This window comes from Coturnix japonica, chromosome 3 (genome assembly GCF_001577835.2).
Source record: "Coturnix japonica isolate 7356 chromosome 3, Coturnix japonica 2.1, whole genome shotgun sequence".
Taxonomy (NCBI): domain Eukaryota; kingdom Metazoa; phylum Chordata; class Aves; order Galliformes; family Phasianidae; genus Coturnix; species Coturnix japonica.
In genome coordinates, this window is record NC_029518.1 from 13,797,087 (window position 1) to 13,817,790 (window position 20,704).

The 20,704-nt window shown below is 44.0% G+C and overlaps 1 protein-coding gene across 1 annotated transcript in view; it reads right to left on the reverse strand.

Moving 5' to 3' along the window:
* ACSS1 (acyl-CoA synthetase short chain family member 1) overlaps positions 1 to 20,704 on the reverse strand; it is a 29,499-nt gene that overhangs the window by 3,435 nt on the left and 5,360 nt on the right. Inside the window, exons 3-11 of the mRNA XM_015857095.1 lie at positions 13,443 to 13,642; positions 11,785 to 11,960; positions 9,023 to 9,175; positions 7,451 to 7,598; positions 7,031 to 7,168; positions 6,591 to 6,683; positions 2,663 to 2,775; positions 1,667 to 1,793; positions 283 to 410 (exon numbers count right to left, since the gene is read on the reverse strand). Coding sequence (XP_015712581.1) covers positions 283 to 410; positions 1,667 to 1,793; positions 2,663 to 2,775; positions 6,591 to 6,683; positions 7,031 to 7,168; positions 7,451 to 7,598; positions 9,023 to 9,175; positions 11,785 to 11,960; positions 13,443 to 13,642 — 1,276 coding nt within the window. The remainder of the gene's footprint in view (positions 1 to 282; positions 411 to 1,666; positions 1,794 to 2,662; positions 2,776 to 6,590; positions 6,684 to 7,030; positions 7,169 to 7,450; positions 7,599 to 9,022; positions 9,176 to 11,784; positions 11,961 to 13,442; positions 13,643 to 20,704) is intronic.

The window sequence follows — 20,704 nt, forward strand, 5'->3', positions numbered from 1 at the left end:
TGCTACTGAATTCTGAGCCATATTCAGCTAGTTCAGATGAGTATGAACCGCTGATTTGGGAAGTAAAGGCTGAGTGTAGCAGAGGGGAAGGAAGGAATGGGAGAGCCAATCCCTTATGAAGACTCTACCAGCATCCTAAATTACAGCTGTGTGTAAGTAGGGGCAGAGGTTCAAAGGCAACACTGCTACTACAAACAAATCAGATTTTGTACTTGTTAAAATTCATACAGCTTCTTTCAAGGGCTACCCTGCCCCACAGATGTGTGCCTGCTCGCAGCTTACCATTGCATCTTCTATCTCTGCTGTCCCAAGCCTGTGTCCACTGATGTTAATGACATCATCCATGCGCCCTGTTATCTGGTAATAGCCTTCTTTGGTCCTGTAAGCACCATCCCCTGTGAAATAGTAACCTAATGGAAAGAGATGTGGGTGGTTATCAGCAGAAAGCATGCCAGCCTATTGCCTGGGGCTCTGATTCAGGACAGATGGGTTGACAAGTAAGGCAGACCAGATCAGACAGTTTCTGGACTAAGCTTACAGATGCATGATTGGCCACACATCATTTTCTACTTCCCTCTGCTATCCTCAGCCTTTGGCTGCTAGATCATCTGGGCAGCAGCAAGGCAATGGTAGGCATCATTGCTTACAATCATTGTAGGCAACCAGCAGCAACCAGTGGCTGACGTCCCTGCAATGAAACCAAGCCCACCAACACAGTGTAGTGATGCTCTGTTGGACTTACAAAACCAAAAAGGGTTCTCAGATCTCCCTGTGCTTTACACTCCTACAGATGCACAGCAACTCCTCACCCAGGCTAATGCATACAGCCCCCAAATACTTCAGATGCCATCTGCCATCACGCCATAGACTGCTGATCAATCTCAGCTCTGCTGAGAGCTTCACCTCACTGCTCAAGGAAAATTGAAAATGCTCAGCTGAAAGTGAACAGCTCTATTACATTCTGTATATGGGAATACTGCCAATTTTTGTAATCACTTCTGTTGGGTCTGATAAAAAGCCACTTCTTTTGCTGGCTAACAAAGATGATCCCTTTCCAGTATATGACCATGATAGAAACTCTGCTACCAGGTTAGTTGAAAAGCAAACAAACAAAGCCATGGCCATGAGAGACTTGTTCCTGTCGCACTTTGGTGCAGCTGGCAGCTAATGTTGCAAGCTCTGAAGGCAGCTTTTGCCAAGATCCATTACTGTCCAGTTCATGGATTTTCAGTCATACTTCATGCCCTTCAATCAATTATCTATTGATAGGAGCTATCAACCTATGTTAAATACCACTGTGATTTCAGATGCAGGTATGAAATTAATAACAAGGGAATAGAGGCTCATTCAACTTCATTGATTTCCCATTCTTATTTTCCACACAATTTTACACAACTTGCCAGACCGTCTTTCCAATTCTGTTCTACCCTGTGGCTTCCCAAGCCCTTTACCTTGAGTGAAGACAGTGGTGTTGTCCAGTTTCCTATAAAATGTTCTCACTGCCACTAGCAATTACTTGCCAGATTCAACATGACCATGCTTAAAAAGGGGCAGGTGTAACACAGCATGTGGCAGCCCAGGCAAGATTCAGTGATGCAGGAGTGTTGAAAATATTCAGTGTGCTTATAACGCAGTGCAAACCACACTCCTTTGACACTCCCCTTACCTGGATAGGCTTTGAAATATGTATCAACAAATCGCTGGTGATCTCTGTAGATTGTTCTTGCCAAGCCAGGCCATGGCTCTGTGATGCAAAGTGCACCAGACACATCGTTGCCCTCTAGAACCTTTCCCTGCAGGTTCAAAAACAAAAGGGATGATCAGAAGAGCAGAAAAGGAATAGCAAGTGCCTCTGGCTCATTGATACAGTAAGAATCACCCTGTTGCTCAGTGCAGGCTGCCAATGGTTGGCCACATGGGGAGAAGATGAATCTTCTAGTGAACACACCATCTGTGCTGGGCCTTCCTTATTCCTCAAGGCCTGCAGTACTGAAGATAAGACAATTTTAAGTCTCAAAGAACAGTGAATCCTGTGATTCTACAGAGGGCAAGGCTGGAAAAGATGACAACAAAGGCATGCTAAGCAGCCAGAGGATGCCTGGGGTGAGGCTAGGAGGGAAGTGCCTGGGCTGACATCTTTCCTTTTCACTTATACTAACCGCCACATTCCCTTATTAAACTGTATATGAGGAGATGACACGCTTTACTGGGCACTGGAGTACTGATGGGGATTGCTCAGCAAAGCTTCAGTGATCAGCATCAGTTCTCTCACAGACACATACTGCTGCAGGGCCTCACGCCTTGCATTTCCCTTGGAAGACTTCATCACTGTCTTTGCCAGTCTTGCTAAGTCACTGGATGTTGTATGCACTGTTCCAGCTGTTCATCTCCCTGGTTTCCAAGACATGCATGACTTCTGACTGCTCTCAGAAATGGAAGCAGCAGCTTTTAATCTCTCTAGAGATTTGCAGATAGCTTGCAATGCTCGGCTGGAAATCTGTATGGATATTTGACATATGCTCAGATATATAAATTGCTCTTTTGTTCTTCTGTTTTTAACGGAGGAACGCACATCCTCCTGGATCCCGTTCCTCTCCCATTGGAAAGGTGGTTAAGGCAGAAACACAGTAGCATCTCGACACCCATCACAGCCTCAACTCACATTTTCATCCATGAGAACAGGGAAAATCCCAAAGAAGGGTCTCATAGCCATAGCTGGAATGATATCAGCTTTCTCTTCTGAAGGCCGTGGGGCAATGCAGATGCCACCGGTTTCTGGAAGAATAATGAAAAATATTTGGAATTCGTCCAATGCTGGATGAAAGCAAATGCTAGCTCTTCTTTGTTAAAGAGAATACAGAAGTTGCCTTCAAGTAAAACCAACTGGGAACATCAAGTAACAGGGTACAGAGTGGGACCATGCAGCCTGCTCAGGGAAAAGCAGCTCTCCATGGCACTGAGCATCAGTACTGCTAACATCCCACTTAGCTCTTCTCAGGGAGTACTGCATGGGCTGCAGCACTGGCTTTGCACCAAAAGCCTGCAGACCCTGCAGTCTCAATACATGATGCAAGCATTCAGCGCCCTTCCATGGTCTCATCCACAGCAAACCAGGCACAAGGAGGTGCCTTTTGATTCAGTTCATGTGCTCTCTGCCCCAAACCCTGGCTCTAAGTCAGCTCACGGATAAACCAATTCCTCTAGCTACCAGCTAGCAATGAATACAAGAAGCTCTAATGCATACATACACCCTTCCAAGATTTTTTTTCACATGAACGGGGCTGCTTGGCAGCAGGGACAATACTCATCAGCCCCATTTCCTACCCTAGGAGTGATTTTACAGAGAAAGGGGATTTATCTTCCTGTGCTGTTTTTACAGCTGTCTAAGGTTAGTAGGAAAAGCACTTCAGGAGCCTGAATTACTGCTATTACAGAGAATGGGAATAACCCACCCCTTACAAGCAATTTGAGATCATCTTCTATTCAAAACTGAACCTTTTAATCATTCTTTTTTTCATGCCTGCTGGGATGAACATTAAATCAGATTCCAACCTTAATAAGATCTGAAAGTAATTAAAAAATAAAACAAATGGGGGATTAAAAAAAAAAAACAAAACAAAACAAAAAAGAAAAACCAACACAACAACAAAACATAGGAACATTAAGCTTTAATAAATATAGCTGTAGAAACAGAGCTATGTTCTGCCACTTGAAGAGTGCTGAGCTCCACCAGGTTGTGGAAACTGGGCTGGGAAAGGCTGAATGTGACCCTGAATTTGCATCCATCAGTTACCCTGATGTGGCTACAAGGAAGGGTCTCTGAGGTGAGAAATGAATGGTGACAGGGATGCTTCAAAATGTATTTGTATGGGAAAGACCTGTCTTAAACTGGTAATGTAAGAAACCAACAACAAAAGATTCCAGAACCTACTTAAAGATGTCTCTCAAAAACAGTTTTTGTTCACAGCTGCACACAACAGCTGTATTTTGTGGGTATTTTTTTAACTAAGAAAAAACAAAAATGGAACTACCAAGTGTTTCCTCCACACTGTGAACAACTATGCCTGGTACTGAAACACAGACTTGATTCTATTACTGTCAATCACAGCCCAGCAATTCCTAATATTTTAATGCTAAAAGCCACAGAAATGTTCCGTCTCTCTCATCTGCACATAACGCTACTAAAATTGCTTCTTGTAATTGCTGGCTCACCCATTTGCTCATCCAAAGACTTTCAAGTGAGTTCTTAAATCATCATTTGCTGATCTGTACGCCCACCAGGCTTTACTAGCTGGCAACATGTTGCTGCTTCGGAGAGCAATGTACCACAGAGGACACTGCACAGAGCAGTGCAATTACTGAGCTATAATGAAATCGTTTGTGAGAGGTGACACTGCAGGATCACAACCAGCATCCATCAAACTGTTTCTGTGATCTCTTTCCATATTCCCTTTGCATTTATAATTGTGTGCATGGTGCTTCCATGATTAATTTGTCTTCCTCTTTATTGGAAGCATCAGCTGTGGAGAAAGATTGATTCTACTTTCTAGCAAAATCAATGTAATGAATATTTGTCATTGTATTATGCTTCCAGGAGCTGGTAACTGCATGCAAAACTGCACTTGGTTCAAGTTCACAAGCAAGGACTTTGCACTTTGAGATTGTCCAGCAGATGTTCTTTGACCTCTCCCCTGGGAGTTCTTGCTCCAAAATCCCACAAATAATTTGTCTTCTTACAAGATCTAACCCTGTAGAAGGGAAAACAGATCTACCATACTGCATGCATCAGTAACTGAAGACAAGCTATAACTAAAAATACTGGGTCAAATAAAGACTTTTCTTATCTCCATCACTGTACAGCCATCAACTGCTTTTCACCACAGTTCTATCTCAGAGCAGGGAGGAAGAAAGAGTGTAGCACCTAATCCATCAGACTTTCTCCTGCGGTGAGAACCCAAATGATTTAAGGTATTAGGAAAGTACAGAGTAGATAATATTGCCGCTGTTCTATTTCAAATCAGAAAATAAAAAGAGTCTGATCCAGATTAAATAGAACTTGGTTGTGTTCCAGAAACTAACTCACCACATTGAGATGGGTGATAGTTATCCTGAATACAGAGGTTGGAAGCAGGAATAAGAGTGAAATCATGAGCAGTTTGCTTAGAAAGGGAACGGATATTCTGCTCAACAGCAGCTAGAAATTTAAGAGTAGAGAAGGCTTTTTTCTAGCAGAGGCAGGAAGCCCACAGCTGTGCTGTGTCCTTTAAGTGCACGGCTCCTCAGCAAGATGTGCTGCTTGCAACTTGAGGACATATTTTTGTCAGTGTATGGGAAAAGAGCATTCAAAATGCACTTAGCAGCTGCTGGATGTTAGTGACCAGAACAGAGGACTGGCTGACACCAAACTGAGCAGAGAGCTGGGGGCTGTGCTGTGCTGTCCTACACACTGCTCACCACGAAAAGAAGGGAGCAGGAAGCAGCTGGGCAGTTGGGACCAGTTTTCCTGCTCCAAAGTGACAGCCCCTCTGTCCAGCAGGCTGTAGATGGAGAATGGCCTATAAATGTCAGCTACTTCACTGACGCACACAACTAGGCCAAGCACGTTGCCAAAACTGTAGTACACTCATTTTTTGAAGTATCTGAAGGCCAAAGGACTACAGCACGTTACTTCCCTCCTGGGAGGGACTGATCCAAGTCAGGCAGTATTTGCTGTCCCCATGCCACTCACAGCCAGAAAGTCTTCCTCCCTTGATTGCTTTCCAATCAGCTAAAGCAATATATACCTCTGACTACTCAGCTTAGTTTTCCATCTTCCTCCGTCCTTCTTGAGGCAAGGATATAAAACACACCTGAGTACAGTTTATGGCTACATGCTGCTATAAACGTCCTTTCATGAAACCCTTTCACAATAAGACCATATCAAGGTTAGTACGGTTTGATAAATAACTGGAAATCAGGTTTGAAATTCAAGCTGCCTACTCCAAGCACTGCACTAAAATTCAAATTTTGCTTTCTGTTTCTAGAACCAATTGAGATTTTTCAGCTTTCAAAATATCAAAGAACATTTAGAGAGGCAAAAAGTGCAGCATGTCGCTATTGCTGTTTCCCTGTTATTTTGTGCTGGAACTGTCCAGTGACTTTCCAAATCTGATCAAAACATCAGGATGTTGTTTTTCTTATATAAGGCTCCTTGGGTTGAACAGAAATGTACAAATTCTCTTCTACAGATATCAAATCACAGAATCATAGAATGTCTTAGATTGGGATGGACTTAAAGTCTACCTAATTCCAACCCCCTGCTGTGGGCTAGTTGCCACCCCCACCCACCAGCTCAGGCTGCCCATCGCCCATCCAACCTGGCCTTGAACACTTCCAGGGATGGGGCACCACAGCTTCTCTGGAGAGCAGTGCCAGTGCCTCACCACTTCCAAAGGAAAGAATTTCTTAACATCTCACCTAAATTTCCCCTCTTTTTGGTTTAAAGCCATTTTCACTTGTTTATCACTGCTGCACACTAGCAATGAGACCTCCCGTTGTTGACCTCATATCATCCATGACAGCCTTGCACACCCCCTGAGGATGCCTTTTACCTGTTTGCCACCAAGTGTCCACGAGGGTACAGCGCCCTTCTCCCACCACATGGTAGAACCACTGCCAAGCCTCGTTGTTAATGGGCTCTCCCACTAGATCAAGAATAAGAAAAGAAGTAGTCTTAAGACTCGAAGAGTTGCCGACAGTTCATTCTGCTGTTCTGTTGCTTGGGTTACCTAAGCCAGTGAAGTTAATTTACCACTGGATAAACCTTTTCTGCACAGAATACAATCCTGTGATATAAGCTAGGAAATGGACAATCACATGTAGGCTCAGTGTCTCCAACTTCAGTTTGTTCCCCCTTCTGCTAAGAAAATAACTGAAAATCCAGATGGGGAGTTCACTTTATCAGCTGTTTATAACCACATTCTTCTGGTAGCTTTACTCTCACCAGCTAGATGCCTGTATCTTTATCACAGGAAAGTTTTATGCTCCCTACCTGATCCCAAAGTCTTCAGGGATGATCTGTCGTATTTCTTCACCCACTTGTCTCCATAATTCAACAGCAAGCGTATAGCTGTAGGTGCTCCATAAAACTGATTTATTTTCAGCCTTTGTACCATTTCCCAGTAACGGCCTGCAAGATCACAAGCATATCAACACCGACATTCCACCACGAAAGCTCAACATTAAGCTTAGCAGTCAAAGCTGAGGTTACCATGAGGACAGAACAAAAACAACGGCAAGATTTCATATATTTTTTTAACGTTGTATGTACAGATGTTCCTGAACTTTATACACGTGTGTTTCAAGGAAACTGAGCTTTTACCTCCACATATTATACCTGACAAGTTTTCAACCTCCTTTGGTCTTGTCACACTGCCACATCTAGCCAACTCTTTGCCCATCACTTCCTTACCTGGGTCGGGGTATACTGGAGTGCTTTCAAACAGCACAGTGGTGCCTCCATTGCAAAGTGGTCCGTACACAACATAGCTGTGCCCTGTGATCCAGCCAATGTCTGCCACACAGCCGAAGACATCACCTTGCTGGTAGTCAAACACATACTGCAAAGATAAATGTAAGGCCAGCTGATTTCCTGTTGGCAGGTGCATAGAACTGAAGAGTAAAGTGCTGGATGGGAGACACCCAAGTGGAAGCAAGAGAGCTTGCAGGGTGAGTGGTGCCACTCACACAGTGCACAGCAGCACAAGGCCAGCCCTATGTGAGGAAACAAGCCAGAGGGACAGGGGCTTCAGTCTCCTGATTGTATCTTCCAGCATACAGGGAGCAAGGAACATGACTGCTTCCAGACTGAAACCTACAACCAAAGCCCAGAGCTCTGGATACCTGCAGTTGCTCACCCCAGACAGCTCACATGAGAGAGCTGATCCTAAACAGCAGGGAGATTGCAGATCTCAGAAGTTTAAACTCCTCTACCACATGGTGAGGAGGTCCTGGACTCGTAAAGCAGAATCAGCTTTACAATTTAAATCAAAGGAAGAGGATCAGAACTCAAAAAATAAACCACACAGCAACAAAAACCATGGACTTGCAACATGAATGTCACTGTGTTTTTTGCACACAAGTGTTGCACAGATTATCTGATCTCTCTACCTAGGAGAGCTAATTCTCACCTTAACATTGTAAGTGCTTTTCCCCATCAGGCCCTAAAGCACCTCTAAGGGAGAAATAGATGCTTTGGCAACTACACAGTCACTCAGAAAAGCTGAATGCAGAGAAGTCTGACACTTTTACATTCAAATCTTTCTAAAAATCAACTGTGTCAGACAAAAGTAAGAAAAGCTTTGAAATAATTTTATGTGATGATGAATAGGGTGATATCAGTAAAGTCAGAAGGAGAACTTTCAGACAAGTCCCATCTCCATTTCACTGTTAACTTTCCACATGCAGAGCTCAGATCACATGTTTCAAGAAGCAGTTCCTTTTTGGTTGTTGTGTTTTTTGGTGTGTTTTTCTCTTTCATGACAAAGATATTTTTCCTGATTTTGCTTTCAAGAGTTAATGTATTCAGCCTAGATTACGACAACAATCAGTGCAAAGGTTTAACCATACAACATGAATGCAATTTTTGATATTCAGACTACACATTCTATGCAAGAAGTCTTTAAGAATCCAGATCCTCTCTGCTGGAAAAGGCCAGTACTCCACTACAAAATGTTACAGCAGTAGTCACATTACCAATGCCAATGAAGTACCTACTTGAATCTCCTCAGCTGCATCACTTCAATGTCTCTAAATATGGGCCCAAGACACGAATACAGTACAGGCTCTAACTCTCACAGTATCATATTCCCCAGCAACAAACCCTAAATGTTACTTAGACATTCTCAGATTTTTTCAGTTTGGTTACACTCAAGAAGCCAATTAGGCAGCACACACAGAATGGTGACCCCCACCTGTCAAAGTCCCTATCGTTAATATCATCAGGGGATAAGTGAACCTCCTCTAGAGGATTCCTGTGACTTACCTTATGTGTGAGAGCAGCATACAGCAGATATCCAGCCTGGGTGTGAACGATTCCTTTGGGTTTCCCCGTGCTGCCTGAGGTATACAGCATGAAAAGCATGTCTTCACTGTCCATGCTCTCTGGAGTACAAACAGAAGCTGCCTTGGCCATCTCCTAAGAAAAGGTGGTGATGACAGAAAAACTTTGGTTATCTGAAGCCAGTTCGTACTCCACCTGTAAGCGTGGAGTATCCTATTAATTTGATCCTGAAATCCAAATTGCTGCTACTCATGAGAAGGACAGTGCTTTACCCTCCTGCCTCTGTTGTTTTCTTTATAGACCACTGTTGGGTCAGGTGGCTAAGAACCTAACTCCTCTCTTCACCCCTAGTATCAGAACCACTAGAGGAAAGGATGCAATGTCCAACAGCTCACTGCAGATTTTTGGATGAGCTGGTGTGCTCAGTCCGTCAGAAGAAGGGGAAGGAGAAATACTGTGCTTTGAAAGAGAGGCTTGTGGTAAATGCAGCTTGTGGATGGCCAACGTCCAAAATACAGCTCAACAGTAAGCAGCCAGAATGCTCAAGCCCCATACAAAGAACTTACAAAGGATGTTGATGCTTCTCATCAGCATTTAGACACTGTATGAAAGCGTATCAGGACCGAAACATAAGTTGCTAAGGTCTGGCACAGAACTGTACTGTGAAAAAAACAAGCAGAACTCTGGGAAATATCTTCAGACCAAAACAGACAGGGAAATCTTTAGACAGGATATCTGAATGCTTTCTGGGTGTCTGCTCAGTGTTGCTTCTGAGCTTTGTATTCGCTCTCTCCATCTGAAGAGACAAGGAGTCCTTAACTGATAATAGCACTGCATTTCATCAGTGATGCTAGAATTAAGACAAGCTGTGAACTGAAAGTATAATCCCATCACAAGAAAGCTTTCATGTATTAAATACACCAGGAGAAAGCTTTTCTTTCAGAGCAGAGTGAACCACACAAACGCACTCTGAAAGAGCATCATTTGTCTACAGCATTTTGCCCAAACTGTAAATTTTTCATGAAGAGTTTGACCATTTTTCTTGCTGTGCACAAACTTGTGGTAATGACTGTGCATTGCACATGCTCAACAAGTAGCTATAAAAAGGCAAAGCTGGCTTTCTTCTCTCAAGCCCTATGCTGTCTTAGCTGAATGATGATCCCTGTAAGGGTTATTATGTTGCTCTTCGAAGGCCTTTCTAGGCACTGCCTTTTTATAAGTATATACTGCAAATAAACTCTACTTACAGGTGAACACTAACAATCCGGGTCCAAATGTTTACAAGTGTCTGACAAGTAGAGCTTAATAAAATAAGAGCTGATAAGGTCAGACACAATTCTTATCTGCTGACTGTCAGTACTTCCCAGGTATTTACGGTGACCTGTCAGCACTAAACTTAGGCTGACTTGCCAGTTTTTGAAATTATGGTGGTGTTTGCATAAGCTCCATTAAAACATGAACTTAAATTGTGCAGTAAGCTATTGCACAGTAACCGTAGTTCACTTAAGACTGGATAACATGAATCAATTAAATTAGAGTCTGTTAGTCAGCATGGCATCACTGTTTTCTCTCATCTTACAATCCTCTCCCTCCCTGTCACTCAAGTCTCGCTGTTTCTCAGAGGCTGGAAGGAAGGACATGAAACTGCAATACAGCGTGACAACTGGGATTCCACTGGTGAGCAAGGAAGTGAGATAGGATTGAATTGAAGGTATCTATGAAATGGGAAGATAAGCATAATGGCTGGTAAGAACAACTGCTATAAGGATCAGTGATAATAGTTAGCAGCATTAATGGTTGAATTCTTGTTGTGTTTCAGAGTTAATCCTACAACTGACAATGAGCCGAGGTCAGTTCTTGAATCACAAAGATTTAAGGTTGTTTGCAGACTAAGAATAAAACATTCAAATATGTTTTGTTGAATAAAGAGCAAGACAACTTCTGAATAAAACCTGCCCTGCTTAACTTACCCTAATATTTGCTCCTATCTCCTGTGACCAGCACAGCAACTTCTGAGTAACTATCTTGGCTGCAGAAGGGTGGTTTCCAGATATTACTGATGAGAACTTTCTGCTTACAGCTGCTGGCAAATTGATAAAACTATGTCTGCATTTGGTTGTACAATCTCATGTGTAGCAGCTGAACACATTAAAATGACCACTGTTTTCTTCTTTCTTTCTTCTACAGCACAACCCATAATATACACAAGCCATCACTGCCTTCCCCTCATGGGGTAACTGTGACACTGTCCACTGACAGCATTAAGTGCTTCCAGGAACTTGATTATTTCTGCACTGCCTTTCAAAAGTGTACGGCCTGAGAGCACATAGGAGAGCTCACAGAAGTACAACATAATAATAACAGCAGTGGTATGAAATGGCGCTGCTTCAACTCACAGCCCCTGCAGACCGTAATTTTAGGATGAATTATCTTCATCCTATCCAAGGGTGAGAATCTAGATGCCATAAGGGGCATCTCCTTTATGTCTGCACAGCTCGGGTCCAAAAGGCACAAATGGAGAAAAAAAGGAGTTAATCAAAGTGCCAGTGGGCAACCATACAGGTGGGTACTAGGATATAGAAATGCTGCCACTGTAACACAGCTGTATCCATTAGGCCAATGAGGTGCACAGGAAGAGCAGCACAAACTCAAAACCTGCTTCAGAGGCAGCATAAAGGCAGGAGAATAAACATCACATGGAAAAACAGCAGGGAAATGGGTAAGGTTTACCAGCATCCACATACTTCTTCAAGAGGAACGTCAAGGTCACCCATCTGGGTTTTGTTATCTGTCCTCTGTGCCACAAAGACATGTTTGACACTTGGACAGTTCTTTACAGCTTCATCCACCGTCGTCTTCAGCTCTATGATTCTGCCTCCCCTGACTCCCTGGTTGTAGGTGATAACTGCTTTGCATTCGGCTAAAAAGAGAGAAAAACAGCATACAAGTCAGCCTGTTTTCCAATCTGTACATGGTGAGCAGATTAATTGTCATTAATTAGATGTCATTAGTTTGGGGGATGATGTATAGTGCAACATGTATTCGGAATTTAAGTGAATCAAAAACAGTGACTGATAAAAGCAATTAAAACCTGACACACACAGAGTAGGTGTTGCAGGAATCTCCAGAGCTTATCTAGACCATCCTGTCCCCCCCAGAGCAAGGCTGGTTAGTGTTAAAACACTGCTGACAGTCTAATCTGCCTAAAACACTTCAGTGTGGGGTATTCTACTCCTTCGTCAACAGTTTACTCCAGTGTCTGCTATGAATATGACAAAGTCCTTCCCAACACTTGGCTAAGTATCATTCACTCCAGTTTAAATGCATCAATTTCTACTTGTCAGGCAACTTGCAGAACATCCTTCCCAGTCATATATGTTAAACATGCTCACAGCTTCTCTAGGCTGAAACCAGTGTAAAAGCTTCCAACAACTCCAAAAGGCCTTAGTGAGCAACCTTTCCCTTACCCCTTTGCCATCCTCTCTTTGGGACTGCATATAACTGTCCATTCCAAATCAAACAGCACTATACTCAGCACCCTCTCGGAGGCATTATCCTGCCCTGAGATACTTGCAGCCTTCTGAAACTCACCTATACCTTGGTGGGAAACCTCTTGGTTGCCACAGCACAGAGCAGCACCCTGACGGACTGCTTCAAACTCGATCACACTACATTAATTACAGAGCTCCATAGAAAGATGCAGAAAAGTGATTCTTTAGTCTACTGTCTCCATATAAGTGGCCAGAAGTGAGGGATAACCAGAACATGTGATTATTCTGAATAGATTTGATATAAATTAAACAACAACAACAAAAATAAAAACCACGTGAAAATGGTGGTTTAGTCATAAATAAGCTGATGTAACAGCTAGAACATGAGCCACTTGCCATTTTGTTCTTCTGCTGTATTGTCAGCATTCCCTGTAATCACACTACAACTGCTTTGGGTTAAGAACAGCTCTCTGTATCAATACCATGTCTAATGGCCTGGGAGCAGACTGCCAACCCTTCACTGCTGTACGTAAATCACAGCATCACAATCTAGACTGCAGAACCAGCACTCCACACAGGGATCAGAGAAGCACTTCAACTATGCTTCAAAGGAACAAATCAGGCCACATTCCTAAGCTCTGGTTTTCCCCCCAGGTTCTCTGTTGTCTGGAAGTAACCCAGAACAGAGTGAATGTTAAGTAATTTATAAAGTATTATATTAAAAGTAAGGCCAAAAGATATTGCCACTAAGGAAAAGGCTCTTCATAATACTTTGCAAAGGAAAGTGAACTATCCAGCCAGCTGAGAAGGAACCTATTCTTCTGTCAAGAAAACACAGAATTTGGACAAAGGTATGTTATGGAGTGTGTCTAGCACCAAAGGGGTTTGTTCCCCAGTCTGTAGCTACTTACAGTCCATGATCCTTCCAGCTAAGGACTCTGCGCTGAATCCCGCAAAGACCACGGTGTGAACAGCACCAATCCTGGCACAAGCCAGCATGGCTGCCACAGACAGGGGAGACACGGACATATAGATGGCAACCTTGTCCCCTTTCTGTATCCCGTATTTCTTCAGGGTGTTGGCAAGACGGCACGTCAGATCCAGAAGTTCCCTGTAGCACAGAAGCAATGTTGTCACATGAGTGCACAACCTGCTTTATACAGGCAGACAAAAAAAAAGGATAAATTTGAGCTAAAGGGGGTGTTGTGTCTCTGTATATTGTCACCTTTGAGGTACCAGGCATGCCAATCTCTGCACCTTGAAATGGCCTGGGATCTGGTTGCAGTCAGACTGCTCCTGCCCTTGCGGAAAGAAGTTGGAAGGGACCCTCAAGGATCACAGAGTCCTACCTGTGGCTCCACACAGCACCACCCAAACCCAAACCTGATGTCCAAGAGTGATGTCCCAGTATTCTTTGAACTCCAGCACCAGGGCCCACCACCCTCTGGGGCAGAACCTTTGCTGCAGCTGCCATGAGGCCTCCCTCAGCTCCTCTGCTCTGAGCTGAGCAACCCCAGCAGCCTCCGTGCTCCTCAAACACTTTGTCCTACAGACCTTTCTCCATTCTTGCAGCCTTCCTTAGGATGCTCCCTAACAGCCATTTTTGTGCTGTACTGCTGACATAAATGCAAGACAAAATGGAAACTGCCATCAAAAGATTCCCAGCTCTGTTTACTTTATGTGAAGGAACTGCTAGAAATTGCTTCATAGCACACAGATTTTAAACTACAAGGGTAAACAAGACTTCTACATGCCTAAAGAAGGAAAAGAGAAGTGAAATTAAGTCCTGAGATAGGCCTTAATGCGGTAGGCTTCACAAGACTCATCAGAGCAGGATTGACAGTGATGTGAATTCTCAGTTGGTTGTCTCACCCTATTATACCACTAAGCAGAACTGCCTAACAGAGATCAGATATTGCCCTCTCAAGAGTAAAACCACAGCGGCTTCTCACAGAAAGAAACTCAGAACACTGAGAACAGGAACAAAGGCTCAGTTCACAGTGTTTGCCACTGCAGCCCACTAACTTAACAGCAGAAGCATTCCTCTGTGCAACAAAATGCAGTTTGTGGAAAGAAATTGCTTGTGTGTTTCACGCGATGGAGAATAACATGGAGAATAACACAATTGCAGGCTTACCTGCAGTCACTGTCATGAACTGAACAGCTCTGTGTGTTTGCAGCAGTACCCTCAGAAGCCAGTGCTCAGTGCAGTGAGGAACACTGACTGGTGCCAGCTACCAGCTCCAAGAAGAATCCCAGAGTATGCCAGGAAACGCTGTCCTCTGGGTCTAGGACCTCACTGAACACTGAGGCTCAGAAGAGAGAAAGAGCTTCTATTCCTGAGCACAATCATCTACAACCTGTCACCTGCTGATGGCTGGGGGTCTGCAAGCTATTCCACCAAGGACTGTACAAACTGTGGTGAGTAAATACACTTGGGGGTCCCCATGCCCAACTAAACAGCAAAGCATAAGCCTCCCAATGTATCCTTATCTTCCAGGACTGGTCATAGCTGTGAAAAACAAGCAAGCAAACAAATAAACAAGCAGTTTTCAGCTGTTGGTTAAGCTGGAAATAAAGAAATGTTGTTCTGGTCAGTCAAAAATCATTTCCTTTTTAAAATCAATGCATGTAGGAAATGGGCACAATACAAGAGATCTACTTTGGAAATGTCATTAACAAAAACAAAGGCTGAGACTAACTTAAGGATAAAACTCCATTTGCGTTGAAGGAGCAGTGAAGCAGCACAGCGGTAAACACAGTACAAAGACAGATACAGTGATAGCTGAAGAGATACCACCCACAATTGTCCTTTAGAGGATGAGGAAAATGAGCCTTGAATCGCAGCCATGGCACTTTGTGTTATTTATTCTAAGACTATTCTTGCAGCATTCCATAAATAGATCCCTCCTGAAGCACAGTAACTCATTGAGATGGCAGACACGTTCAGTGCTAGGGTTCATACCATGCAATACCTGATCTCTGGCAGCAGCTAGCAACAGCTGCCACAACAGAGAGACTGCAACCCTATAGAATGGTGATATGGAGTGGCTTTGCCCTGAGTTTCATCCTCATCTTTCACAACTAGAGATTAACATAACTCTGAAGTACCACATTCAGTACCTCTTTCCAAGTGCTTCATGAGCTTGCACAGCCTTCCCGGCTACCCTAGGACACAGCCTGCTAAGCTGCATTTACTTTACTTGCTTTTCCTAAGTTCATGAACTGATCTACTTCTGCTACAGGAAGCAGGAAATGCAATGAGCTCCAGACAAGAAATTGTGAAAAGCAAAACAAAAAACACTTATCTGTAACAGAACATGGGGAAGTGCTTTAAGAGCTGCATCCTCTTTCTCATGGACAGAAACATCAAAGAGCTCTGGGTAGAGTGTCCTTTCTGAGCAACTCAGAGGTTCACTTGTTTCTTCAGGGCTTGGTGATCATGACAGCAGAAACTCTTTATTTTTTATTTTTCCAAGGGCAGGCAATTACTAAATGTGAGCAGGTTACACTTTCCCAGTACTGTTCCTACACACATTTCAAGATGGAATAAGCACCCTGCACAGTGCACTGCAGAATGGAGTGGAAGAGACCCATCTTGTTCCAGAGAACTGAAATGAGCAGGAAGAAACCTTGCCTTTATCCTCCTCGCATTGTGCTGCTACCCAACGTGACACTGAAATTACTCCATCACACAAAAGGCCAAGAGCAAGTCTGACATCCAGCACTGCCCCACCTTTGGCAGAAAAGCAGTGGCAGTGCCATCCAGAATGGCCAGCCTGCACTCAAGAAAGGAGTGAACTCCCACTCAAACCCTATGGGTGTGTTAGAAGCACAGGACACCTACCCAAAACACACACCAGCTGCTGAACAGAGCTAAGCACTGTCACCTTGGATTCTATGGCATAGTGCAAAGTGAGGCATCCTTGCTTAGCTTCTGCTACATGCCCCTGTTCATTGCAGAGGAGTTGGACTAGATGACGAAAGATGAAGATCCCTTCCAACTCCAATGATTCTATGATTTTATGGCTTTGATAGAGGTAGTCAAAGAGCTTGGAGCAGATGTGTGCTACTTCTTCAAAGCATGAGGTAAGCAAGTGTGGCAACATCCCAAGCAATGCTCTCAAAAGGATTTCAGTTCTGTGCACAGAGCAGACAGGAGAGATGCAGGTAAGTGACCAAGAAGCTGGGCAAACAGAGGGCCCCATGGAGGGCCAGCTGCCTGAATGCAGGCCTACATGAAATTGGGAGGGGCTCAGAAGAGCAAACAGCTGGAAGAAGGAAATGTTCTACGATAGAAGGAAGTACTCAGCTTCTATGAGCAGAGAAAGCTGAGAAACTGTGAAGTCAGTTAATGCACAACACTGACTGCTCCTCTGCATGAGCTGATCTTAAAGAGCAAGGGCAGCAGGTCTCCATATACAGGGCTCTCCATATACAGGCACTCTGGTTGATAAAGCATCAGGGTGGAGCTGAGACAGGGGAATCAGCAACCAGTTGAAGCCAGGAGCCGAGGCAGCTGCTTGCACAGGAGAACATGTAACAAGAAAGGGAGTTTTTAAGACAAAGCATAGACAGCAGGTCAGGAGATGGAAGATACATTCATGAACATGAGTACGGAAGGAGAAAACTATGAAAAATAGAAGAGCATTCTGGACTTGCTTTCAGAAAATGTATTTTTCACCTAAAAATGTGGACAAATTCAACCTATCCATTGTACTGCAGGTGTAAAGGCAAACAGCTGCTGAATATGAATGTCACATAAATACAGCCAGACAAAACAAACTGGGAAGCAACAGTATATCAATCAGATCTGTATCGACTCTGGTTTTACTTTGCCTCTACAGAGATGGGTCAAAATCAGAGGGAAATTCTATCTTAACTCAGTGACACACATGCTCAAGGTGCAGAAGATACAATAAGCACCACATACAAGAGTTTTACAGAGCATGTGCCAGCAGAACACGTGAGCAGGAAGAGGCTGGACTGCATAGAACTCCCTCAGCAATGATCACACTGCTGCAGAGCTGCTCTCCTCCTGAGCCATGGTTTGCAAGACCTCAGGAATTAAGCTTGCCAGGTTTGCTCTGGCAGCCTTGCTTCATGTGAATGAGCTGAACAGCAGCTCTTCTAGTTTACCAAGAAACTATGACTTATTAATGTTTCTTTATCTTTTTATGGTTTTATGACGCTAACTCAGAGAAATAGAGGGCTGGTATGGTAACAGAGGCCTTGAGAATTGGGCACATGGGATGTGATAAGCATGGGGTAGCAAGAGCCAGAGCACAGGCTGGCAGTGCTGGGAACAAGCTCAATGGTCAGCAGCAGAAACACAGACCTGGAGCTGGGCAAAGTGGTGTCAGGGAAACACACAGCAACTCTGTTGTAAGGATTATTTCTGTCCATAGACAAGATTTTGAGTGTTAACACTGTTCTCTTCCAGAGATTCATCACATTTTGCTCCTCAGCTGTCACATCATCGTTTCTCAGCACAGTGACTACAAGACTGGCCCTCCAGCAGCCTCCAGCAGCTCTGCTTCACCTAACAGATGCAACATTCCTCTCCAGTCTTCATGATATCTCTGTTTGGAGAATACCAGACTTCATTTCTCTCACATCCCTCCCCAGATACAGTGGCGCCTGTATTTCCAAAGCCCATTGCTCAATGTCTGGAACAAAGACTCCAGTAAAAACCCTTCAGTGACAGACACATGGCAGTCCTCTTCCACATTGTAGAGATGCCTGCCTGGCAGAAACATTTTTCTGAGAAACCTGATAGCATCTTTCAGTACAGCAAAACAGCCTGAGGCTTTCTAAACAAAGGAAGGTAGTTCTTTTTATGTCCAAAATATTGCATCAAGACCTTCTTTGGGAAGCAGCCTTCCTGCTTGTTTACCCTGGAGAAGAGAAGGCTCTGAGGAGTCCTCATTGTGGCATTCCAGTACTTACAGGGAGCTTACAAACAGAAGGGAGACTGACTTCTTACATGGTCTGATAGCAATAGAACAAGGGGCTTTAAACTAAAAGAAAGAAGATTTAGGTTAGATGTTAGGACATTTATGTTAGATTAGGTTAGATAGTCTAGGATATTAGATGCTTATTCAGAGGGCAGTAAGTCACTGGAACAGGTTGTCCAGAGAAGCTGTGGTGCCCCATCCCGGGAGACATTCAAGGCCAGCTTGGATGGGGCCCTGGGCATCCTGAGCTGGTGTGGGGCAGTCCTGCCCATGGCTGGGTACTGGGGCTGGGTGGGCTTTAAGGTCTGTTCCAACCCAAACCACTCAGTGATTCTATAATTCGAGTCATCTTCCTAGTATAGCCAATGCTATACACAGGCTTTGACAATGCCTGTTTAAGTTAATAGATCTAGTACTGGCCACATTCTCAGGCTTCTCAGTCCCAAGGCTGGTTTGAGTACTTCTTGAATCACCAGTTTATTACATGGAACTATAGTTTGAATCAGATGGAAACTATGTGAAAACTCAAGTCAAATGCACCGAATAGATTTATCTTTTAGTTTTAAAAGAAAATCCAGACATCTCTTATCCCAACAACCTCATCTGGCCTCCTTTTTATTACTCTGTATGACTTACTGTGGGGCAGCTGAGTTCAAAGCTGCCTCTATACCTCATGATGACAGTGCCATTTGAGATGTAGGTTCAGTTACCCTGCAAGCAAACCCTGTCTCTTCCTCCTGGGTCAGTGCTCTAACCAAAAGGATAATAATACACAAACCTACTCACTGCTCACTCAATTACTGTGAGCAACACCTCAGTTTAACTCTCCATACTCCTCACTTTTGTTTTTTCACTAAAAGATTCACCTAAAAGCTCAACTTGGAAAGCCGAAGCAATACTGGGAAGAAAGGAAACAGTTTGCTGCCAATGAGAAACACCTCTCACACTTCATTGCCACATGCCTTCCAACCACCATCCCCATTGTAATCGCCAATACAGTTTCAACCACTTCATCTCTGGTTTGGTAACCCCCATATTGGTGCCTATTAAAGGCATAGCTAAAATGTAGCTAATGAAGACATTCAGTCATTCCTCCTCAGCACATTCTTGCATGCTGAAAAGCTACCTCAGAACCTCATTTCTCACACCTCAGCTTTGGCTTTCTACTCCCTACTTCACATTCTGTATTTGAACATGAGTCAGCAATGTGCACTCGCAGCTCACAGATCCAACCATATCCTGGGATGTATCAAAGGAAGTGTGACCAGTAGGTCAAGGGAGGTGATTCTGCACTCTGCTCTGATCTTGTGAGACACCACAAGAAGTACTGCATCCAGTTTTGGGCAACTCAACACAAGAAAGACACTTGCTCACAGATGGCTACATTGTGTATACTGTGGCAAATAAGAAAGCTAGAAGAGAAAAAATGTATCAGAGAGGGTGAGGCCTGGCATAGCTTCAGCTACTGTCATTTAACATTGCCTTCTGTTCAGCTTACATGGGCTATGGCCTAGCGGCTCCAGCAGTGAACTCTGCCTGCTTATATGACTCACTTGATAATATAGTGCACTTTAAAACCCAGGCTCAGCAGTGCCTTTGGGAACTCCTCTGCAAGGTTTCAAAGCTCCTGGGTGCCAACAACATGCCCAGAGAAAAACACTCCCAGCTGGGTTGGACCCTTCACTAATCAGTTCAGCTCTCTGCTCACAGCAGCACATTGCTGCAGGTTAAGTTCTACTTTGCCAGTGTCCTACCAATACATTTATGGTTGGTTAGCCAGACCACTTGATAAGAAAGTGCATGATTTGTCTCCAGTTTGCTGACTGCAGTCACCCACTCTCAGGAAAGACATATACCCTGTTGGCAAAAAGCTGTAAAAAACACCTCCCACCCTCCCATTCAGAAACTGAAATATATATGGATTCCAACTGGGTGGAAAAAGAAATCCAGAGAGGAGAAAACAGATGAGTTGCAACAGCCGGAGTGACAGGGCAAAGCTCACCATTGGAAAAAGATGATTTACAATAATGGTGTGAGCCAGTGACCTAAGCAGCTTGCTGCTCTCATGCCATTTAATCACGTCTCCAGCATCTGGGATGCATCAAGCACCGGTTGTGATTGGTAAAATCTGTTAGCTGAGCCTCCTTGCTGCAGGAGAGAGGTGCTGAGGCTGCTCTCGGAGCCAGGAGCCCTCCAGCAGGTCAGCCGTGCCCTCT